The sequence below is a fragment of the Oncorhynchus nerka genome, linkage group LG23 (assembly GCF_034236695.1).
Source record: "Oncorhynchus nerka isolate Pitt River linkage group LG23, Oner_Uvic_2.0, whole genome shotgun sequence".
Lineage (NCBI taxonomy): Eukaryota > Metazoa > Chordata > Actinopteri > Salmoniformes > Salmonidae > Oncorhynchus > Oncorhynchus nerka.
This window is the reverse complement of record NC_088418.1, coordinates 28,517,517-28,534,936: the sequence shown is the minus strand read 5'-3', so window position 1 is coordinate 28,534,936 and position 17,420 is coordinate 28,517,517. Positions and strand designations below refer to the sequence as shown.

General features: G+C 41.4%; 1 protein-coding gene across 3 annotated transcripts; it reads right to left on the bottom strand.

The window, feature by feature from the left end:
• Nucleotides 1-1,004: 1,004 nt before the first annotated feature.
• coasy (CoA synthase) lies at nucleotides 1,005-16,875 on the bottom strand. 3 transcript variants are annotated; one of them, XM_029629594.2, is made up of 10 exons: nucleotides 16,708-16,873; nucleotides 13,763-14,519; nucleotides 12,709-12,923; nucleotides 11,458-11,589; nucleotides 10,186-10,378; nucleotides 9,992-10,056; nucleotides 7,195-7,279; nucleotides 6,847-6,944; nucleotides 6,326-6,472; nucleotides 1,005-4,704 (listed from the first exon to the last, which is right to left on the bottom strand). In XM_029629594.2, the coding sequence occupies exons 2-10, from the start codon at nucleotides 14,469-14,471 to the stop codon at nucleotides 4,633-4,635; spliced, it is 1,716 nt and encodes a 571-aa protein (XP_029485454.1). In that variant the 5' UTR covers nucleotides 14,472-14,519; nucleotides 16,708-16,873; the 3' UTR covers nucleotides 1,005-4,632. The 3 variants fall into 3 exon arrangements, with proteins under 3 accessions (XP_029485454.1, XP_029485455.1, XP_029485457.1); XM_029629595.2 differs by having other exon boundaries at nucleotides 10,186-10,375; XM_029629597.2 differs by lacking the exons at nucleotides 1,005-4,704; nucleotides 6,326-6,472 and adding an exon at nucleotides 7,534-7,567 and having other exon boundaries at nucleotides 6,856-6,944; nucleotides 16,708-16,875.
• Between the last annotated feature and the right edge of the window lie 545 nt (nucleotides 16,876-17,420).

The following is a 17,420-nucleotide window of genomic DNA, read 5'->3' as shown; positions in this document are numbered from 1 at the left end:
CCATTTTGGATGTCGTGTTTCCAAGCACGTGAATGAAAGCGCGTTCTTTTGTATTTTTCTCCGTTAAAGACAATAACGATTCTCCATCTTAAATGTTATCGTTTATTTGCGTATTTGGGTACCTAAGGGTTGATTGACTTGTTTGGATAAGTATTGGTAAACTGAATTTCTACGGATATAAAGAAGGAATTTATCGAACAAAAGGACCATTTGTAATGTATCTGGGACCTTTTGGAGTGCCAACAGAAGAAGATCTTCAAAGGTAAGGCATATATTATATTGCTATTTCTGACTTTCATGTCGCAACTCCCTGGCTGAAAATGATTTGTTATGCATTTGTGTGCTGGGCGCTGTCCTCAGATATTCACATGGTTTTTACTTTTGCCGTAAAGCCTTTTTGAAATCTGACACAGCGGCTGGAATAACAAGAAGTTAAGCTTTATTTTGATGTATTGCACTTGTGATTTCATGAAAGTTTAATATTTATAGTACCCAGTCACGACAAAGATACAAGTGTCTTTCCTAACTAAGTTGCCGGAAAGGAAGGAAACCACTCAGGGATTTCACCATGAGGCCAATAGTGACTTTAAAACAGTTACAAAATAAGGGCTGCGAGAAGATAGAAAACTGAGGATGGATCAACAACATTGTAGTTACCTTTCAGCAGTAATTATCTAAAACTTATGGCCAAATCTATACTGGAGTGGCTTACCAAGAAAGTGAATGTTCGAGTGGCCGAGTTACAGTTTTGACTTATATCTGCTTGAAAATCTGTGGCAAGACATGAAAATGGTTGTCTAGCAATGATCAACAACCAATTTGACAGAGCTTGAAGAATTTTGAAAATAATAAAATGGGGAAATGTTGGACAATCCAGGTGTGAAAAGTGCTTAGAGACTAACCCAGCAAAACTCACAGCTGTAATCTATGCCAAAGGTGATTCTAACATGTATTGACTCAGGGGTGTGAATACTTGCAGTAATAGTAAAAAGTTTGGACACATACTCATTCAAAGGTTTTTTATTTTTAATATTTTCTACATTTTAAAATAATAGTGAAGACATCACAACTATGAAATTACAATTTTTTGGGTTACTACATGATTCCATGTGTGTTAAACAAATCGAGATATTTTTTATACTTGAGATTCTTCAAAGTAGCAACACTTTGCCTTGATGACAGCTTTGCACACAATAGGCATTCTCTCAACCAGCTAACACAAGATCAGGAATAAGTGGAGGGGTATGAATACTTTGAAGGCACTGTATCTACGCTCTCCTAAACTGGTCCCAGATCTGTTTGTCCTGTCATGTTTAATCTATGTTTTCTCAATCTAGAAACAGCACAAACTTAGTGCTACATTTTTATTCCACAATTCCTTATAAACATCCCAAACATTATTTTTCACTATACTCAACACTTTTATTTATTTTTTACTTAAAGCTATATTAACAAATACTTGATTGACCCTAAGCCCTACAAAAGAAACCGTAGTCAAAATGCCCACCGCTATTTGACTCGATTTATGCATTCTCGTGTCTGAAATATTTGTATTTACAGTAGTTTGGTCTTTAGAGTATATTATACCTAGGATTGTCTGATGTCCGATGATCCATTTAAACATCCATATAAAACCAGGTCGCGAGGGACTTTTATTTGTTCATTAAAACAGCAAATCTTCAAACTTATTCATTAACATTAAGAGCTCGATTCAATCCATATCACGTAAGATCTGCAGTACAGCGCATTTTAAATTGTAAGGCAATGTTTTTTCCTGCGTTCGCAGAGACTGCATTCACAGTAAATGCTGCATATGTCGGCACAATTGGAAATAATCTTTAAATTTAAATTGCGTTACACCGCAGATCTTCTGCGATACGGATTGAAATCGAGTCCTAATTCTCTGGCCATGTTTCGTCTCCCACTATATCCACCCAAATGACAAAGAAACAACTATTTCTAAACGAGTGTGTGAAAAGCCAACCAGACAGACACTGGGGCCATACTTACGAACATTGGAAACAGAAAATCGTAGATGACAGAACATTACATTGTAGCTGGTCGCATCAGATAACCTGGTACACCAGATGACAGTGATTATTTCCTGGAACAAGTTCTGCATCAGCCAATTGCAAATGTTGACCTAGATGGACGTGAACAAATACTTCTCCATGAGAGCGTCCTTAACAAAGTCTCTCGTTATCATCCCACAGATGACAGTATTGCGGCAATGTTGTTATTTTCAAGATGTATCGCGAGTCCGGACTCAAACTCACGTCAGCAAGCATCCACACTAGAGGAAAGGTTCATTGTTATTCGTTCTACAGCACACCTGTCAATCGTCTGATCAACACATCCTACTGTACGCGGTAGACATATTAATAAGGTCATAAGACAATTCAGTGCTTTCAGAGTGTGTTTGTTGTCATAGCGACAACCGCAAATAATACTTCATTGTACATACATTGAAAAATATAAAAACGTATATTTAAAAATGTACCAATTCAACAGCAAACACAGTTTAGCCTGCATATCTTTTACAGCATGTCATTGCTTGCCTCGTTGCTCAAAGCTCCCCTAACGATTCTACAACACAAAGCAATAAGGAATGTATTATTGTTATCAAGTGAGTAACCGGTGGTCTATAGATCAAATGTTAATAACCGCTCAAATGTCCTGTTTTGTTTTAGCCGAAATAACTGCATACGACCTAGGCCTGATTATGCAACCATTTGGAACAGTTATGGGTATATTCTAGACAGTTTAGGAGGTCCAGAAAAGGAGTACATTAGCAAGCCACTCATAAGTTGTATTTTGTCAGGATGTATCGGTGCTAAGATAATATGGGCTTCTGACACAAATGTCTCTCTCGCCTTTCCAACTCCCCGCCAGTTCTTAAAGCTGTAGCCTATTTTACATTTACATTTTAGCAGACGCTCTTATGCAGAGCGACTTAAAGTAGTGAGATTTCTTTATATATATATATTTTTTTTATTCAGTAAGCAAGAGAGCATCTCTCCTCCAATAGGCTATTATTAAATAATATAAAGTCAAAACAAGTGTCCAACAAGCAATTGTAATTTGGCTTTACCTGGAAATCCACACGATTTAAGACGAATAGCCGAGGCAGCGAAGATGCCAGGTGCATAATTGCGCAACAAAACCACGAACACAGACCGGCTTGAAATGTGTAGCCTAAAGTTAGAAAAGTGTATGCATATTAGGCCATAATTCATTAGCTCAATGCTAGGCTTAATACTGCAGTGAATATATCCAGTGAATCTACACACACAAAATTTTAAAAAAGTTATCAGATAACGAAATCACAGGTAGCCTACACTCCCAGTCCCCGGGCACGCAGTTTGAAAAGCTAACCTATTGGTTATATTTTATAAATGTACTTTGTCACATATGCATTATTTGACTCGCGGCCCAACAGTGGAGCGTTTTTTCCTTGAATAAAAACCTTGCCCTGAGGGGGATTCGAACTCATGGCCTTCATACCTTGCAGTCTCTGGGCTTACAGCCTTAGAGGATCACACCACCAAATATTCATAGCGTCTTTACTTTACTTTAAAAAAAACGATATATGACGTACATGTTGTATAATCCTCCTACATCTTTACTGTTGTGAAAGCACATGAATGTGTGTGAAATGGACAGACCAAATTTGGGATTTTGTCATATTTGAAAACGTGAACATTTTGTCTAACGTTAGTACTAGTAGCCTAGTCAAGGATGCATCACTGAAATATTGGCACACAAAATTGTTACAGACCAACGGGAACAAAAGTAAACCTTAAATTTGTAGGTTTAAAATATCCCTTTAGTGACCTGGGTTGACCTATTTTAAGAAATGCCAAATACGGGTTATCTTCCAACGTCACGAAAACAACGAACACACTTCAATGGGGCAGAAGTCGGTGATGTTGTGATTCTGGATGGCCAGATATCTAGCAACAATGACAAGAAGCTGCCATGTGGGGAATTGTAGGTGGCTCATTTCATCTAGTTTTTATCTTGTTCTTGATACAATGTCTTGTTTTGAGGTGTTGACTGATGTAACGTCTATGCTAATATGGATCAAAGTTGTGCAAATGTATTAATGTCTTCAATAAATATTGGAGACAAAATTAGTTTACATGTTGTCAACAATCTAAGTTTTGCCCCATAATTGCCTACTTGTCGGTTTTGTTGCTAAACAACCAACATGTCTATTGGTTGGTGGAAATAAAGTCTAAAAGATCTTTGATAGGCTGATGAGGGATTTTGTTCCAGGAAATAATCACTGTCATCTGGTGAGGTTAGCATAGGGCTAACGTGTGCCAGGTTATCTGATGGAACCAGCTACAATGTAGCGTTCTATTCATTTTAATTGGCTGATGCTCATTGAGACGGAGAAACTGTTTAAATTTAAACTGTTTCTAATGTTCACAAGTATGGCTCCAGTGTCTTTTGCAGGCACACCAAAGCAACCGCTGTGGTGCTCTTTTTAAGGCAGACACGTCCCTAACATGATTGCACCCTGGCAGTTTTGGAGCCACCCTCGTCCCTTGCAGGGCTTACAGTCGGTATGTGTGCAGTTCACTGTTGTTGTTGTGGTGTGTATGTGTGTGCGCGCGGAGGTCTGACTCAGGACGGTGGCTTGGCTCCTTCCCGACTCTGTTGGATCCGCTTCTGAAGAAGATCCCAGGCCTTCCGTACCTGGGATTTAAATGCAGAGGAAGACGTGAGAAAGGGTTTGTTTATACAATGCATTGACTGGGATCTATATCCTCCCTGAAAGCCATAATGAAAATACTTGGTTGTTAAACGTTAATGTGTAACCCGCGTCCAGATTCTTCCTTTTTCCCACCAAAGTGTTCACTTCCACACTTCCTGTCATGGATTTAACAATGGTGGAAACTAGGGATGTGCCGAACTTGCCATACTCTTATTTGTAGCCGTAAATTCACAGGGATAATACTCGTAATTGGAAAAACTGCTTTGAAACGCCTAAATAGAGGTTGGCAATACCTAATCGTCTCTCTGCATTTTCATATAAACCAAGGAAGCTGCAGATCAGGAGCAGCGGGTAGATGCGTTTGCTGTCAGAACGCAGGGGTTAAATAAAAAAATAATTCAAAAAAAATACTAAAAACGCCCCATCTCGATCTCAGATCGATTGTCTGCAGGGCCAAGTGAACCTCCCATGTAAAAATGTCATGACCATCATGCTTTTAAGGAAAGAGGATCATTTTGTACATTAAACTGCAAGTTTGACCAATTCCAATCTTTTTCAATAATGTAAAACACAAAATCATTGACGGAGAACTTTAAGCCCTGAGACCGTGCGTCAGCCTTTCATCTTTTTTCCTACCCTCCCTCCGCTTGTTAAATATTTGATATCCCAATCATGGAAAATAACAACAAAAAAATACATCCGTTACAATACTCGTTTTGTCCGAGTAGTCACCCCCGAAAGGCGTCCGCATACTAGGTTTGGTTTTCTCCTAGCAGAACTCGGCTACGCGAAGCGAGCATCAGTGCCTCGCATACTGCCTTAAAAATACATTTGAGAGCGGAAAAATTGGTTTTTCCCCTTGAGACACTGTAGCAACAACATACAGTAACACTTCCTCAAAATAGCCAGAATCAATCTAAAGATAAATCAAGAACACTGTCATAATTTTTTTTACTGAGGTCTTAGCCGCAATTTTACATCCAAGTGCAGTATTTTTAAGGTGACAAAATGTGCATGAAAGTTGTCATTCAACAAAAGATGACTTGTTAACACTTAATTGAAGAAACCCTACTGTCGACCACTCACCGACGAAGGGATGTAAGGGTATCGAACCTGGGCTTGCCTCAAGAAATACATTTGTGTGCTCGAACAGCTGTAAGAAAATAAAAACTGCCGAACACCAAAAAGTAATAGAATTTAGTCATAATTCAAACTGTTTTGACTGGGAAGCATACGGTAAGCTTTAGTGGAAACTCTCTCCAGCCAATGTTTACACCAATCCAATACTTTTTAATCCATGATTGGAAGTGTGCAAGTGGCATGCCCACTTTAGAAGATGGGTGGAGAATCTGGACGCATCTTAAGATACATAAAAATGATTGTTCCTATAAAAATGCAAGAAGCCTTTATGTGTGGATGGTAAAGGTTTCAGGGCTTTTCAAATGTGCTTTATCAAGCCATTTTCCCCCGTCAGTGTGTCTGGCTTCGCCCTGGGTCATGTTCATTAGGGAATACCGTAACAAAATGTTTTGCAATTGGAAAATGGACCAGTCCCTCCTTGTTTTCTTCCTTTTGAACCTGGTCTCCCTCTCCCTTCCTCACCTGTTTCTGGGTGATCTCGGGCTCCCACAGAGTGCAGAGCACCACGTTGGCCTGCTCCACCTGCTGCGTGTTGGGCCACTGGCTCTGCAGCCGGCGCACAGCATCCTCTTGGCTGACACCGTCCCTCACCGTGATCCGAGACACCGCCTGGGGGGGTAGGAGTGTTGGGGTGGATAATAAATAAATAATTTTTTTAAAAAGTGTCTGTATCAGTGTTGTGACTTTTAGCATTAGATGTTATGCAAGGGTCTTACTCACAGTTACTGTGATAAGGGCATCTGCTAAATGACTAAAATGTAAAATGATCATGTAATTGAACTACCACTGTTTAAGTACCATTTTGTTTATTATTTTCAATTCAAAATGTTCTGGTATGTTGTCACTTTGACATTGAGGACAAAGTTGTGTTGAGGAGTTATGCCTAAATTCCAGGTTGTGTAATGCATCAAAATGAAAGAGTGCCCGTTGCGCAGTTATCTATGAGGTTATTCTCAGACGTTCAAAGCACAGATGTGGGATACCTCTTCCTCAGGAATGACGGCGACCCAGACCTCGTGCACGATGTCCGTCCAGCCGGCCTCCAGCAGCACAGCCGCGTCCACCACACACACCTGTTTACCTAGGGGGAATAATAGAATACATGCCATTTCGAAGACACTCTTATTCAAAGCGACTTACAGTCATGCGTATATACATTTTATGTTCAGATCCCACTCTTCTGGCGTTGCAAGCGCCATGCTCTACCAACTGAGCTTACAGGGGAACACAAGTCTGTACACACAGGTGAAAGCACACAAACACTGACACACACAAACATACATACATATATACACACACACAACTTTGACAAGTATCAATCAGCAACATACCTTCCTCTCGGGCCTGTCGGATCCTTTCCTTGACGAGTAGAGCTATCTCCGGCCACACAATGTCGGTGAGGGCTTTCAACCTCTCCTGCAACAATAGTAATACTAATTTATTACATTTGTAAAGCGCTTTCATTACACAAGTGTAATCTTAATGTGCATACAAGAAAAAAACAAGTACAGAATAACATATCTTAAAAGCATACAAGCATAGTTTGAGGATATCAATTGATAACAGAAGCCGATGCCATTAAGTCACAGAGCTAAACTGACAACACATTTTCAGGCCCGATAATGTTTTGGGAAAGAAGCCCACAAAGTGCCTTTAGAAAGAATGCATACCCCTTGACTTCTTCCATTTGTTGTGTGTTGCAGCCTGAATTCAAAATGGATCAAATACAGTGCATTTGAAAAGTATTCAGACCTCTTGACTTTTTCAACATTTTGTTACGTTACAGCCGAATTCTAAAATAAGTTAAATAAAAATCAATCTACACACAATACCCCATAATGTTAAAGTGAAAATAGGTTTATATTAATGTTTGCTAATTTATTAACCATAAAACACAGAAATACCTTATTTACACAAGTATTCAGATCATTTGCAAATTGAGCTCAGGTGCATTGATCATCATTGAGATGTTTCTACAACTTGGTTGGAGTCCACCTGTGGTAAATTCTATTGATTGGACATGATTTGGAAAGGCACACATCGGTCTATATAAAGTCCCACAGTTGAAAGTGCATGTCAGAGCAAAAACCAAGCCTTGAGATCAAAGGAATTGTTAGTAGAGGGTACTGGGGAAGGCTACCAAAATATTTCTGCAGCATTGAAGGTCCCCAAGAACACAGTGGCCTCCATCATTCTTAAATGGAAGAAGTTTAGGGGGGGGGGTTAACAAGAACCCGATGGTCACTCTGACAGAGCTCCAGTGTACCTCTTAAGATGGGAGAAACTTCCAGAAGGACAACCAACTCTACAGCACTCCATCAATCAGGCCTTTATGGTAGAGTGGCCAGACGGAAGCGACTCCTTAGTAAAAGGCAAGTGACAGCCGGCTTGGAGTTTGCCAAAAGACATCTAAAGACTCTCAGACCATGTGAAACAAAGATTCTATGGTCTGATGAAACCAAGATGAAACTATTTGGCTTGAATGCCAAGCATCACATTTGGAGGAAACCTGGCACCATCCCTACGGTGAAACATGGTGGTGGCAGCATCATGCTGTGGGGATGTTTTTCAGAGGCAGGGACTGGGAAACTAGTCAGGATTGCGGGAAAGAAAATAAAGTATGCATACCCCTAGACTTCTTCCACATGTTGTGTGTTGCAGCCTGAATTCAAAATGGATCAAATACAGTGCATTTGAAAAGTATTTAGACCCCTTGACTTTTTCAACATTTTGTTACGTTACAGCCTTACTCTAAAATAATATATTTGCTAGCTAAGTACAGAGAAATCCTTCACAAAAACCTTCTCCAGAGCGCTCAGGACCTCAGACTGGGGCAAAGGTTCATCTTCCAACAGGAGAACGACCCAAAGTACACAACAAAGACAATGCAGTAGTGGCTTCGGGACAAGTCTCTGAATGTCCTTTAGTGGCCCAGTCGAGCCAGGACTTAAACCCAATCAAACATCTCTGGAGGGACCTGAAAACAGCTGTGTCGTGACGCTCCCCATCCAACCTGGCAGAGCTTGAGAAGATCTGCAGAGAATAATGGGAGAAACTGCCCAAATACAGGTGTGCCAAGGTTGTGGCGTCATATCCAAGAAGACTCAAGGCTGTAATTGCTGCCGAAGGGTCTGAATACTTACTCAAATGTAGGTTTAAAAACAAAAATCTAAAAACCTGATTTTGCATTGTCAGTATGGGGTATTGTGTGCCGATTGATGGGGGGGGGGAACGATTTAATCCATTTTAAAATAAGGCTGTAATATAACAAAATGTGGAATATTTGTATTCTGTACAGACTTCCTTCTTTTAACTTGGTCATTTAGGTTAGTATTGTGTACTAACTAGAATGTAGTTGATCCATCCTCAATTTTCATAGCCATTAAACAAACTGTTTTAAAGTCACCAATGTCATGGTGAAATCCCTGAGCAGTTTCTCCTCCGCCAACTGAGTTTGGAAGGACACCTGTATCTTTGTAGTGGCAGCATGTATTGATACTACATCCAAAGTGTAATTAATAACTTCACCATGCTTAAAGGGATATTTAAAATTTTTTTTTACCCATCTACCAATTGGTGCCCTTCTTTGCGAGGTATTGGAAACCCTCCCTGGTATTTGTGGTTGAATCAGTGTTTGAAATTCACTGCATGACTGAGGGACCTTACAGAGATTAGGTAGTCAGTCAAAAATCACGTTAAACACTTATTGCACAGAGAGTGAGTCCATGCAACTTTTGTGACCTGTTAAGCAAATGTTTGCTCCTGAGCTTATTTAGGCTTGCCATAACAAAGCGGTGGAATACTTATTGACTCAAGACATTTCAGCTTTTCATCTTTAAACCATTTATAAAAATTTATAAAAACATAATTCCACTTTGACATAATGGGGTAGTCTTGGCAAGTGACAAATTTAAGCTTTGACACATCAAGGGGTGTGAATAATTTCTGAAGGTACTATATCTCTGCTGATATAGTCCATTCCATTGATATTTGAAAAGAAAATGCTAAATACAACTAAATAAACCAACATTTTGTTTTTACATCCCTTGCCATTTGTCTAAAATATCAAATATTATGTTCTCAAATATTATTGGGCTGTATTTCACACATGCCACACACAAACATTACCTTGTTTCCAAAAACTTTCCTGCCTAGTGCGCGTCTGTTGATAGTTTTGTCCTCATTAATAAGATCTGCAAATGATAAGTCATTCATTGAAACAGATGCTTTGGGTAAAGCCTTATATTATATCTGTTAAATCAATTCTCCACTATACAGAATATGATGACAGCTTCTGTCAGCTATGTGGACGGAAGACGCACCTGATCCAAACTCCTCCAGCACCCTGTTGTAGGCAACCTCCCCCGGCCGGTAGGTCTCGTGGCCCAGCTGGTCGCTGTCGATGCGGACCGCACCCAGGGCCTCCAACTGCTGGGCAATGGAGCTCTTCCCGCTGCCACTGCCCCCGGTCAGGCCAATCACGTAGGGCACCAGGGGGAGATGGGACTTGTTCTGCTTCACAGGGGATAGGCAAGACGGATAAAGGTGAACGGGGCATCAAAATGCATTGGCAGTCATATGGGGGCTTGTGTGTAAATAATCACACTAAATGTCTGACATATCATATATCTACGATACTGACTACACATCGTTTAATCATGCACTAACTTAAGGCTCAGGTCCAATTAGACTACAATGAGATAAGGAGGAACTGAATTGTGAAAAATCAGGTCTTGTGACACCTGATGCATCCCAACAACGTGCTTGACAAAGCACTCGCTTGCAATTAGTGAATAGTAGTCTATTGTGTGACTGCAATTGCCACTGAAAGATAATTTGCGGAAGCTGGATGAAAAGCATGTTTCTTCTGCTTGAGGAGAAAGAGTCCCTGAATATAGCCTTCTCTACCCTGTTAACCTTGCTGGAGTAACTATCAGTTGTTCTGAAAAAGCCCTGTCTGGGTCCCTAATGGCCCCCTTTTTTCCTATATGGTGCACAACTTTTGACCAGAGCCCTAGTTAAAAGAATTGCACTATATAGGGCAGGGATCAACTAAATTAAGCCGCTGGTCAATTTTTTTATTGAGTGGATGATCGGGGGGCTGGAACATGATTACAGATAATTATTCAATTGCAAATAGACCGCAAGCAGCACAGATACAATATTTGACTAAAACAATAATTTCAAATCTTGCTTACATTTGTCTACAATGACATGTCTCTCTATTATGCATGGAAATACGTGGGAACAGATTTCCAAAATTAAAATCACTTGGAGGCTGATTTCCTGGTGTTTGGTCTTTTATGTCCAACAATGAAAATTGGGGGGTCAAATAAAACCACCTGAGGGTGAAATTCAGCCCTCCGGTTGGGTAAACCTGATATGGGGAATAAGGTGCCATTTGGGACACAGTCCCTGTTATTTCCATAGAGATCAAAAATACTGAAATTAGCCCTATCTTTTGCCGGTGTCAGCGACAAACTACTCTCAGGGGTACACAAAATCCCTTTCTGTCTCAAATACCAAGTAGAAATTAGTATGGTATGTGTGACACCCATGAGCAGGCTGGAAGGGAAGAGGGGGAATGTGTGTACTTTTGGGTCTGTGAGGAGGGTCCCCAGGAGGCGTGAGCGGAGGCTGGAGGAGCTGATCTTCTCCTCCTCCATTTCAGTGTGGTGGGCATCCTTCAGCAGCTGGATCTCGTGCAGCACCAGTCCTGGAAGACCCTAATAGGGCAGACAGTTGATGACAAGACACCAGACATAACAAAGAGAATATATAGCCGTATGTATGTTTTTTGCCATTATGTATGTATGTTTTTGTTTTTTGCCATTAAACCCCTACAACTCATCCAGAACGCCGCAGCCCGTCTGGTGTTCAACCTTCCCAAGTTCTCTCACGTCACCCCGCTCCTCCGCTCTCTCCACTGGCTTCCAGTTGAAGCTCGCATCCGCTACAAGACCATGGTGCTTGCCTACGGAGCTGTGAGGGGAACGGCACCTCAGTACCTCCAGGCTCTGATCAGGCCCTACACCCAAACAAGGGCACTGCGTTCATCCACCTCTGGCCTGCTCGCCTCCCTACCACTGAGGAAGTACAGTTCCCGCTCAGCCCAGTCAAAACTGTTCGCTGCTCTGGCCCCCCAATGGTGGAACAAACTCCCTCACGACGCCAGGACAGCGGAGTCAATCACCACCTTCCGGAGACACCTGAAACCCCACCTCTTTAAGGAATACCTAGGATAGGATAAAGTAATCCTTCTCACCCCCCCCCTTAAAAGATTTAGATGCACTATTGTAAAGTGGCTGTTCCACTGGATGTCATAAGGTGAAAGCACCAATTTGTAAGTCGCTCTGGATAAGAGCGTCTGCTAAATGACTTAAATGTAAATATAGGCTACGTTCAGACGTAACACAAAAAATACATAGCCAGCCATCCCTCAGCCTGTGCTGTATCAAGAGGCCCGCTCACAACACTATGACTGTCTTTGCCAGCTAGTAGACACCATTGAAGCTTGTTCAAGTTGTACTGTATGTTTCTAAACCCAGAGACGCAACATCACAAGACTTCCGGGAACGCTTGCGAAACAGACCAGGCCTGAATTTGGGATTCGAGAAGTCAATGAGAGAAGTGAAGAATTCTTCCTTAGTAGTTTGTTAATTGTCTCGAATTCTAAAGTCACAACCTGGATTTGAGCCAATGTCTTTAGTTCAACATGTTATTACTCCAACCTCTGAAAGTGACAAACTAAAATGTTTTAAATTATATCGAAGGAGTGCTTTTGATTTGACGGCCTGCACATGCGCAGTTTGGCGCGAGAAGACCATTAAGCCCAACGTACTTACATTTTCGAGGCGCTTCTTGTTCACAGCCTCGCCTCCCCTGCGGGTCTCCTCGCTGACCACAATGCATTGCAGCTGGGCATCAATAACGGAGGGTCCAAAGGGGTCCGAAAGGGGCACGATCTCGTACTGCAGCGAGGGCTTGACGTCCTGCAGGAACTCTTGGAGCCGCTGCACCCGCAGAGCATATGGCTCAATTAGCTCCTTTAGCACCTTCTCTGAGGATAGGCAGAGAAAGATAAGAAAAAGAGGTGGAGAAAGAGGAAGAAGAGAACGAAGAATAAGAGGCAAGGAAAATGGCAGGGTAGGGGACATCAAACGTTTTATTCCACTATTGTGTAAGCGCATCCGTAAATCCACACTCTTCAATGTCAAGGGTGAGTGCAGGGAATTTTCTGCCGCCTAAGCATTTTTTTCCGGGTCTCCTAAATCCAAACAGTGTACAAAAATATATGTAATAATAAAAAACAAACTTTATACATTTGTGATGGGAAAACACTTTCAGTGTTAACTTAAATGATTAAAAACAGAAAATATGTAGAAAAGATAATCGACCTCTATGTTTTTCAATAATATCATCTTTGAGAATTAACAATCCCCAAAATAAAAACTAGACAAAATCGGGGAGAATTTAAAATACCAAAAACAATGAATTTAGCAGTATTGATTTTGTTATTATGTTTGCGCAAAACAACACAGTATTAGCCATGGCAAAACGCATAGGAAATTAACTTTAAAACAAAACTATTTTCTCTCAGCTCCAAGAATTTGAATAACAGGAAATGGCCTTAAAAATTCAAAAATGTCTACATTGTCAAGATGGGGGACCTCATCTTGACAATCTTGACAAAACACTTTTTGATCCAGAGAAAAAAACCTGGAGCACAGTGAATTCCAAAGTCCTTTTAACAATGGCAATCCAGATCAGATTATATAGCCCATTATGGGGTAAGGAACACAATACCTTGTGTATGGATAGAAGACAAGGAGACCTAATAATGCCCAAAGAAACTTTTTTACACCGCAATCAATTGTCCTTTCTCATCATTCCACTTACTTTTTAGAAGTTCTTGGTCACACACCCCAATAAGGAACCGCTTGTTCGCCAAGAGGCAAGAGATGTTCAGCAGCGTCTTGTGCGCCCCGTGGAGGCGGTCGAACGTTCCCCCTACCACCACCTCACTGTAAGTCTCCATGCGCTCCGACCTACTATCCCAGTCGTCGTTTTGGCCCTCCTCTACCTCTTCCTCCAGCTTCTGCAGCTGCGGGTGGAGTAGCACCGAGGCCAAGCCGGGCGTGCAGACGTAACAGTGGCCCGTGTACCTCTGCAGACACTGGGCCACCAGCGGGGACTGGCCCGGGTCCTGCAGGGCGTAGTCTGTTAGCACCACCTCGGGGGAGTGGGAGAGGGGCTGTGGGGAAGGGAAGGGGTTACATGCTACCCCTGTCCCACCTGTCTCTGGGCTGGAGGCGTTGTTGGGCTGGGCGCGGACGTTGGTGAGGAGCACTCGTACGTCCAGGTGGCCGCACACATTGGCAGCATTGCTGTAGAGCCCGGTGATAAGGCTGGACAGATCCACCACGGGCTGGATGAAGACAGGCCTGGGCTGGCCCCCACCTGCACCCAGGTTCAGGCCTGGATGGAGATGGACGTAGAGGGTGCGCTCCACCACCTGGGCAGCTGAGCTGAGTACAGGGGCAATGCGCAGAGGGAGGGTGTGGAGGGGAGAGGTGAGCACCAGGATGCCCGTGCTGAACATGGACATGTTGGCCAGATGTGTCACCGGAGCAGGGACACACGCTACGCACAATGTCTGGGGTAGATCAAAAGGCAGGGTCACACCATCACAAAAAACACTGACAAAACCTATACCTATTAATTAGTTACCTAAGCTAAAGGTCGTTATCAATAAAACGTCACAATACCATGCAGAGCGTTCAATTTGGCTGCTGGGGAGCAAGGAGACCAGCGCTGCTGAAATGTGTATTTATTTAACCTTTATTTTATCAAGGAGTTATTTTTTCATCTATCCAGATATCTGTAAGCAGGGATCGACACCTTTCAAAGTATATGTTGGTACTAATATGGACACCTTTCAAAGTACATATGCTTAAATCAGTTATTTTTATGCGCTCTTCAGAACATATACAACATATACTTAGAATAGACCCCTGTGGGACACCTTTCGTAATATTCAGGAAACCTGATTTAACACCATCAGTGGATACACTAAGTTCTATCTGTCAAGTAATTTTTAAACCAGTTACATGCAGCCTGGTCTAGGCCAATTGAGAAAAGCCTCTGAATTAACAGGGAGTGATCAACCGTATAGAAAGCCTTTGACAGGTCAATGAAGATTTGACAACTACATGCCATTTTCAAGGGATTGCTAAACAAATGTTATCTAATTGGCTTTAATATCATCACCTCTTGAAGAGCATAGTCAGAACTACACATTTCCAATTATTCCACATTTAACTACATGATCAGCGTTATACAGAAATGCTTTTCGTGATCAGTAAACATCAATTGATCATCTATTTTCAGATTGGATAGGCTACCCTCACCTATTGGCATGTAATGTACCTAGCTAGCTAAGCAAACAACATGTGTCATTTAGCTTGCTTCATCAGAGATTAAGCTTTTGGAAAGAGCTTTACATGGGTAAGCCCTCCTGGTAAAGTTGTAAATCGGACTACTGTCTTCAGCACTATAGATGGCGAGCAAGTATAGCCATCGAATTTATCCCCTGAAAGATAACGTCAATATAACAAGCTATCCCTTATATTCTGCTAGAAAATTTGACACGTAGCCTATCATGTCTGTCAGCTGCAATCTTGATGAAACTCTTAAAAACAAACTTTAGGTCTACTTACCAATATGCTCAACCAACTGTGAAAAGTTTCTACCGGTAGAAATTGCAAAGTAGTTTCTACTATGCAATTATATCTACTGGTAGAAACTTTGCACAATTGGTTAAACATACTGGTAAGTAGAGCTAATGTATTTTTTAAATAAAAGGATGGGAAATTAACCTAAACCACTGATACCTGTCAGGTACCAACACTTTTATATCACTCAAATATCCAATTAGTTGTGGCCAATATTGAGAGATATCGTGATGCTACACTCACGTATCTGAAATGACATGATCAATTTATGTTTACTGACCATGAAAGCAGTTAATTGCGGTATAACTCTGATAGCGCTAAATGTGCGCAATTGTTTTGCATGGAATAATAAGAAATGTGTAGTTCTGTGATGATATTTCAACCAAATAGTTGACATGTATTTAACAATCCCTTGAAAACCGCACGCAGTTGTCAAAGCTTTTAGCGGAGCTGGGGGGGGGATGCACCTTAATGTGACGTTTTATTGATAACGACCTATTTAAGGGAAAGCTGTCACCCTGGCCTTGTACCAAGGACTAAACCGTAGGTAGCTACGTCTGGTAAATCAATAACGACTAAACAAACGGATGAAGACGAATGATTTCTTATTACTATAGCTAGCTAAGTTAACTATAAGACACATTGACCTTCGCTAAAGAAATAGGAACATTCGAGGAAATGTGTTTAGTTAGCTTTGCTACTTGACTTGTTTTTGTTAGTTAGTTTCTGGTACTTGCAGCTAGCTGGATAGCCAAGTAGCTAACGTGAACTAGCTAGCTACGTTAACGTTAGTTGGTTATGATCAGGACATTGCCAACAAGTCAACCTCAACTCCGCGTTGTGGAGTAGCTAGCTACAGTTTCCATTAGAGTGGAGTTTTACTTGGCAACGACGTACACCCCGGAATATTGTCAAAATACTACACCTTGACTTTACTACCATGACATACACAACCCATAGCTATCATTGAAGTATGTCGCTAACGTTAGCTGACTAAAACCGAACAAGCTAACGTTAGCTACTGTAGGTTGCGGCGTAAGCAAGCTAGCACGGACAACTGCGTTCGTGCGTAGAAATAACATGAAGAGTGACAATAGTTAGTTACTTTACCTTGTGCAAATGCTGTAGCAAGGTAACGTGAGTTATGTTTAAATCTGGTCTGTAACTGGCTATTCCTAATGGCTAACTACATTGTTGTACCACTGTCCAATATTGTTATTATTCTTTCGATAAAGAGACACGCCCATTTGACCTAGCTAGCTACCGGTTGCACATGGACAACATTCATTGGTTGATAAATTGATTTGGGGACATCTGGGTAATGCAGTCAGCGAAAATATCTAGCTATTCATTTCCATTTCATAATCAGCCGACAGAGGTCACTATTGATATGTTGGTGCTATTTGTGAAATACGAACTTAAAACAACATTTCTGCTATTGATAGAATAAATCTGGTTCCATTTTATTATATAATTTATATTATACAATGTTTTATTTATTTGTAGGCTATCTATTTTATTGCATCACACAGGAGTGTCATTTAACCAGGCAAGTCAGTCAAGAACAAATTCTTATTTACAATGACGGACTACCTCAGCCAAAACCTAACCTGGACGACGCTGGGCCAATTGTGCGCCACCCTATGGGACTCCCAATCACGGCTGGTTGTGATACAGCCTGGAATCGAACCAGGGTCTGTAGTGACACCTCTAGCACTGAGATGCAGTGCCTTATACCTGCACCACTCTGGAGAAAGGAAGAATGCAATCACAGACAGGAAATGGACAGTAGGCCGACCACCTGTAAACACCTGCTTGGCATC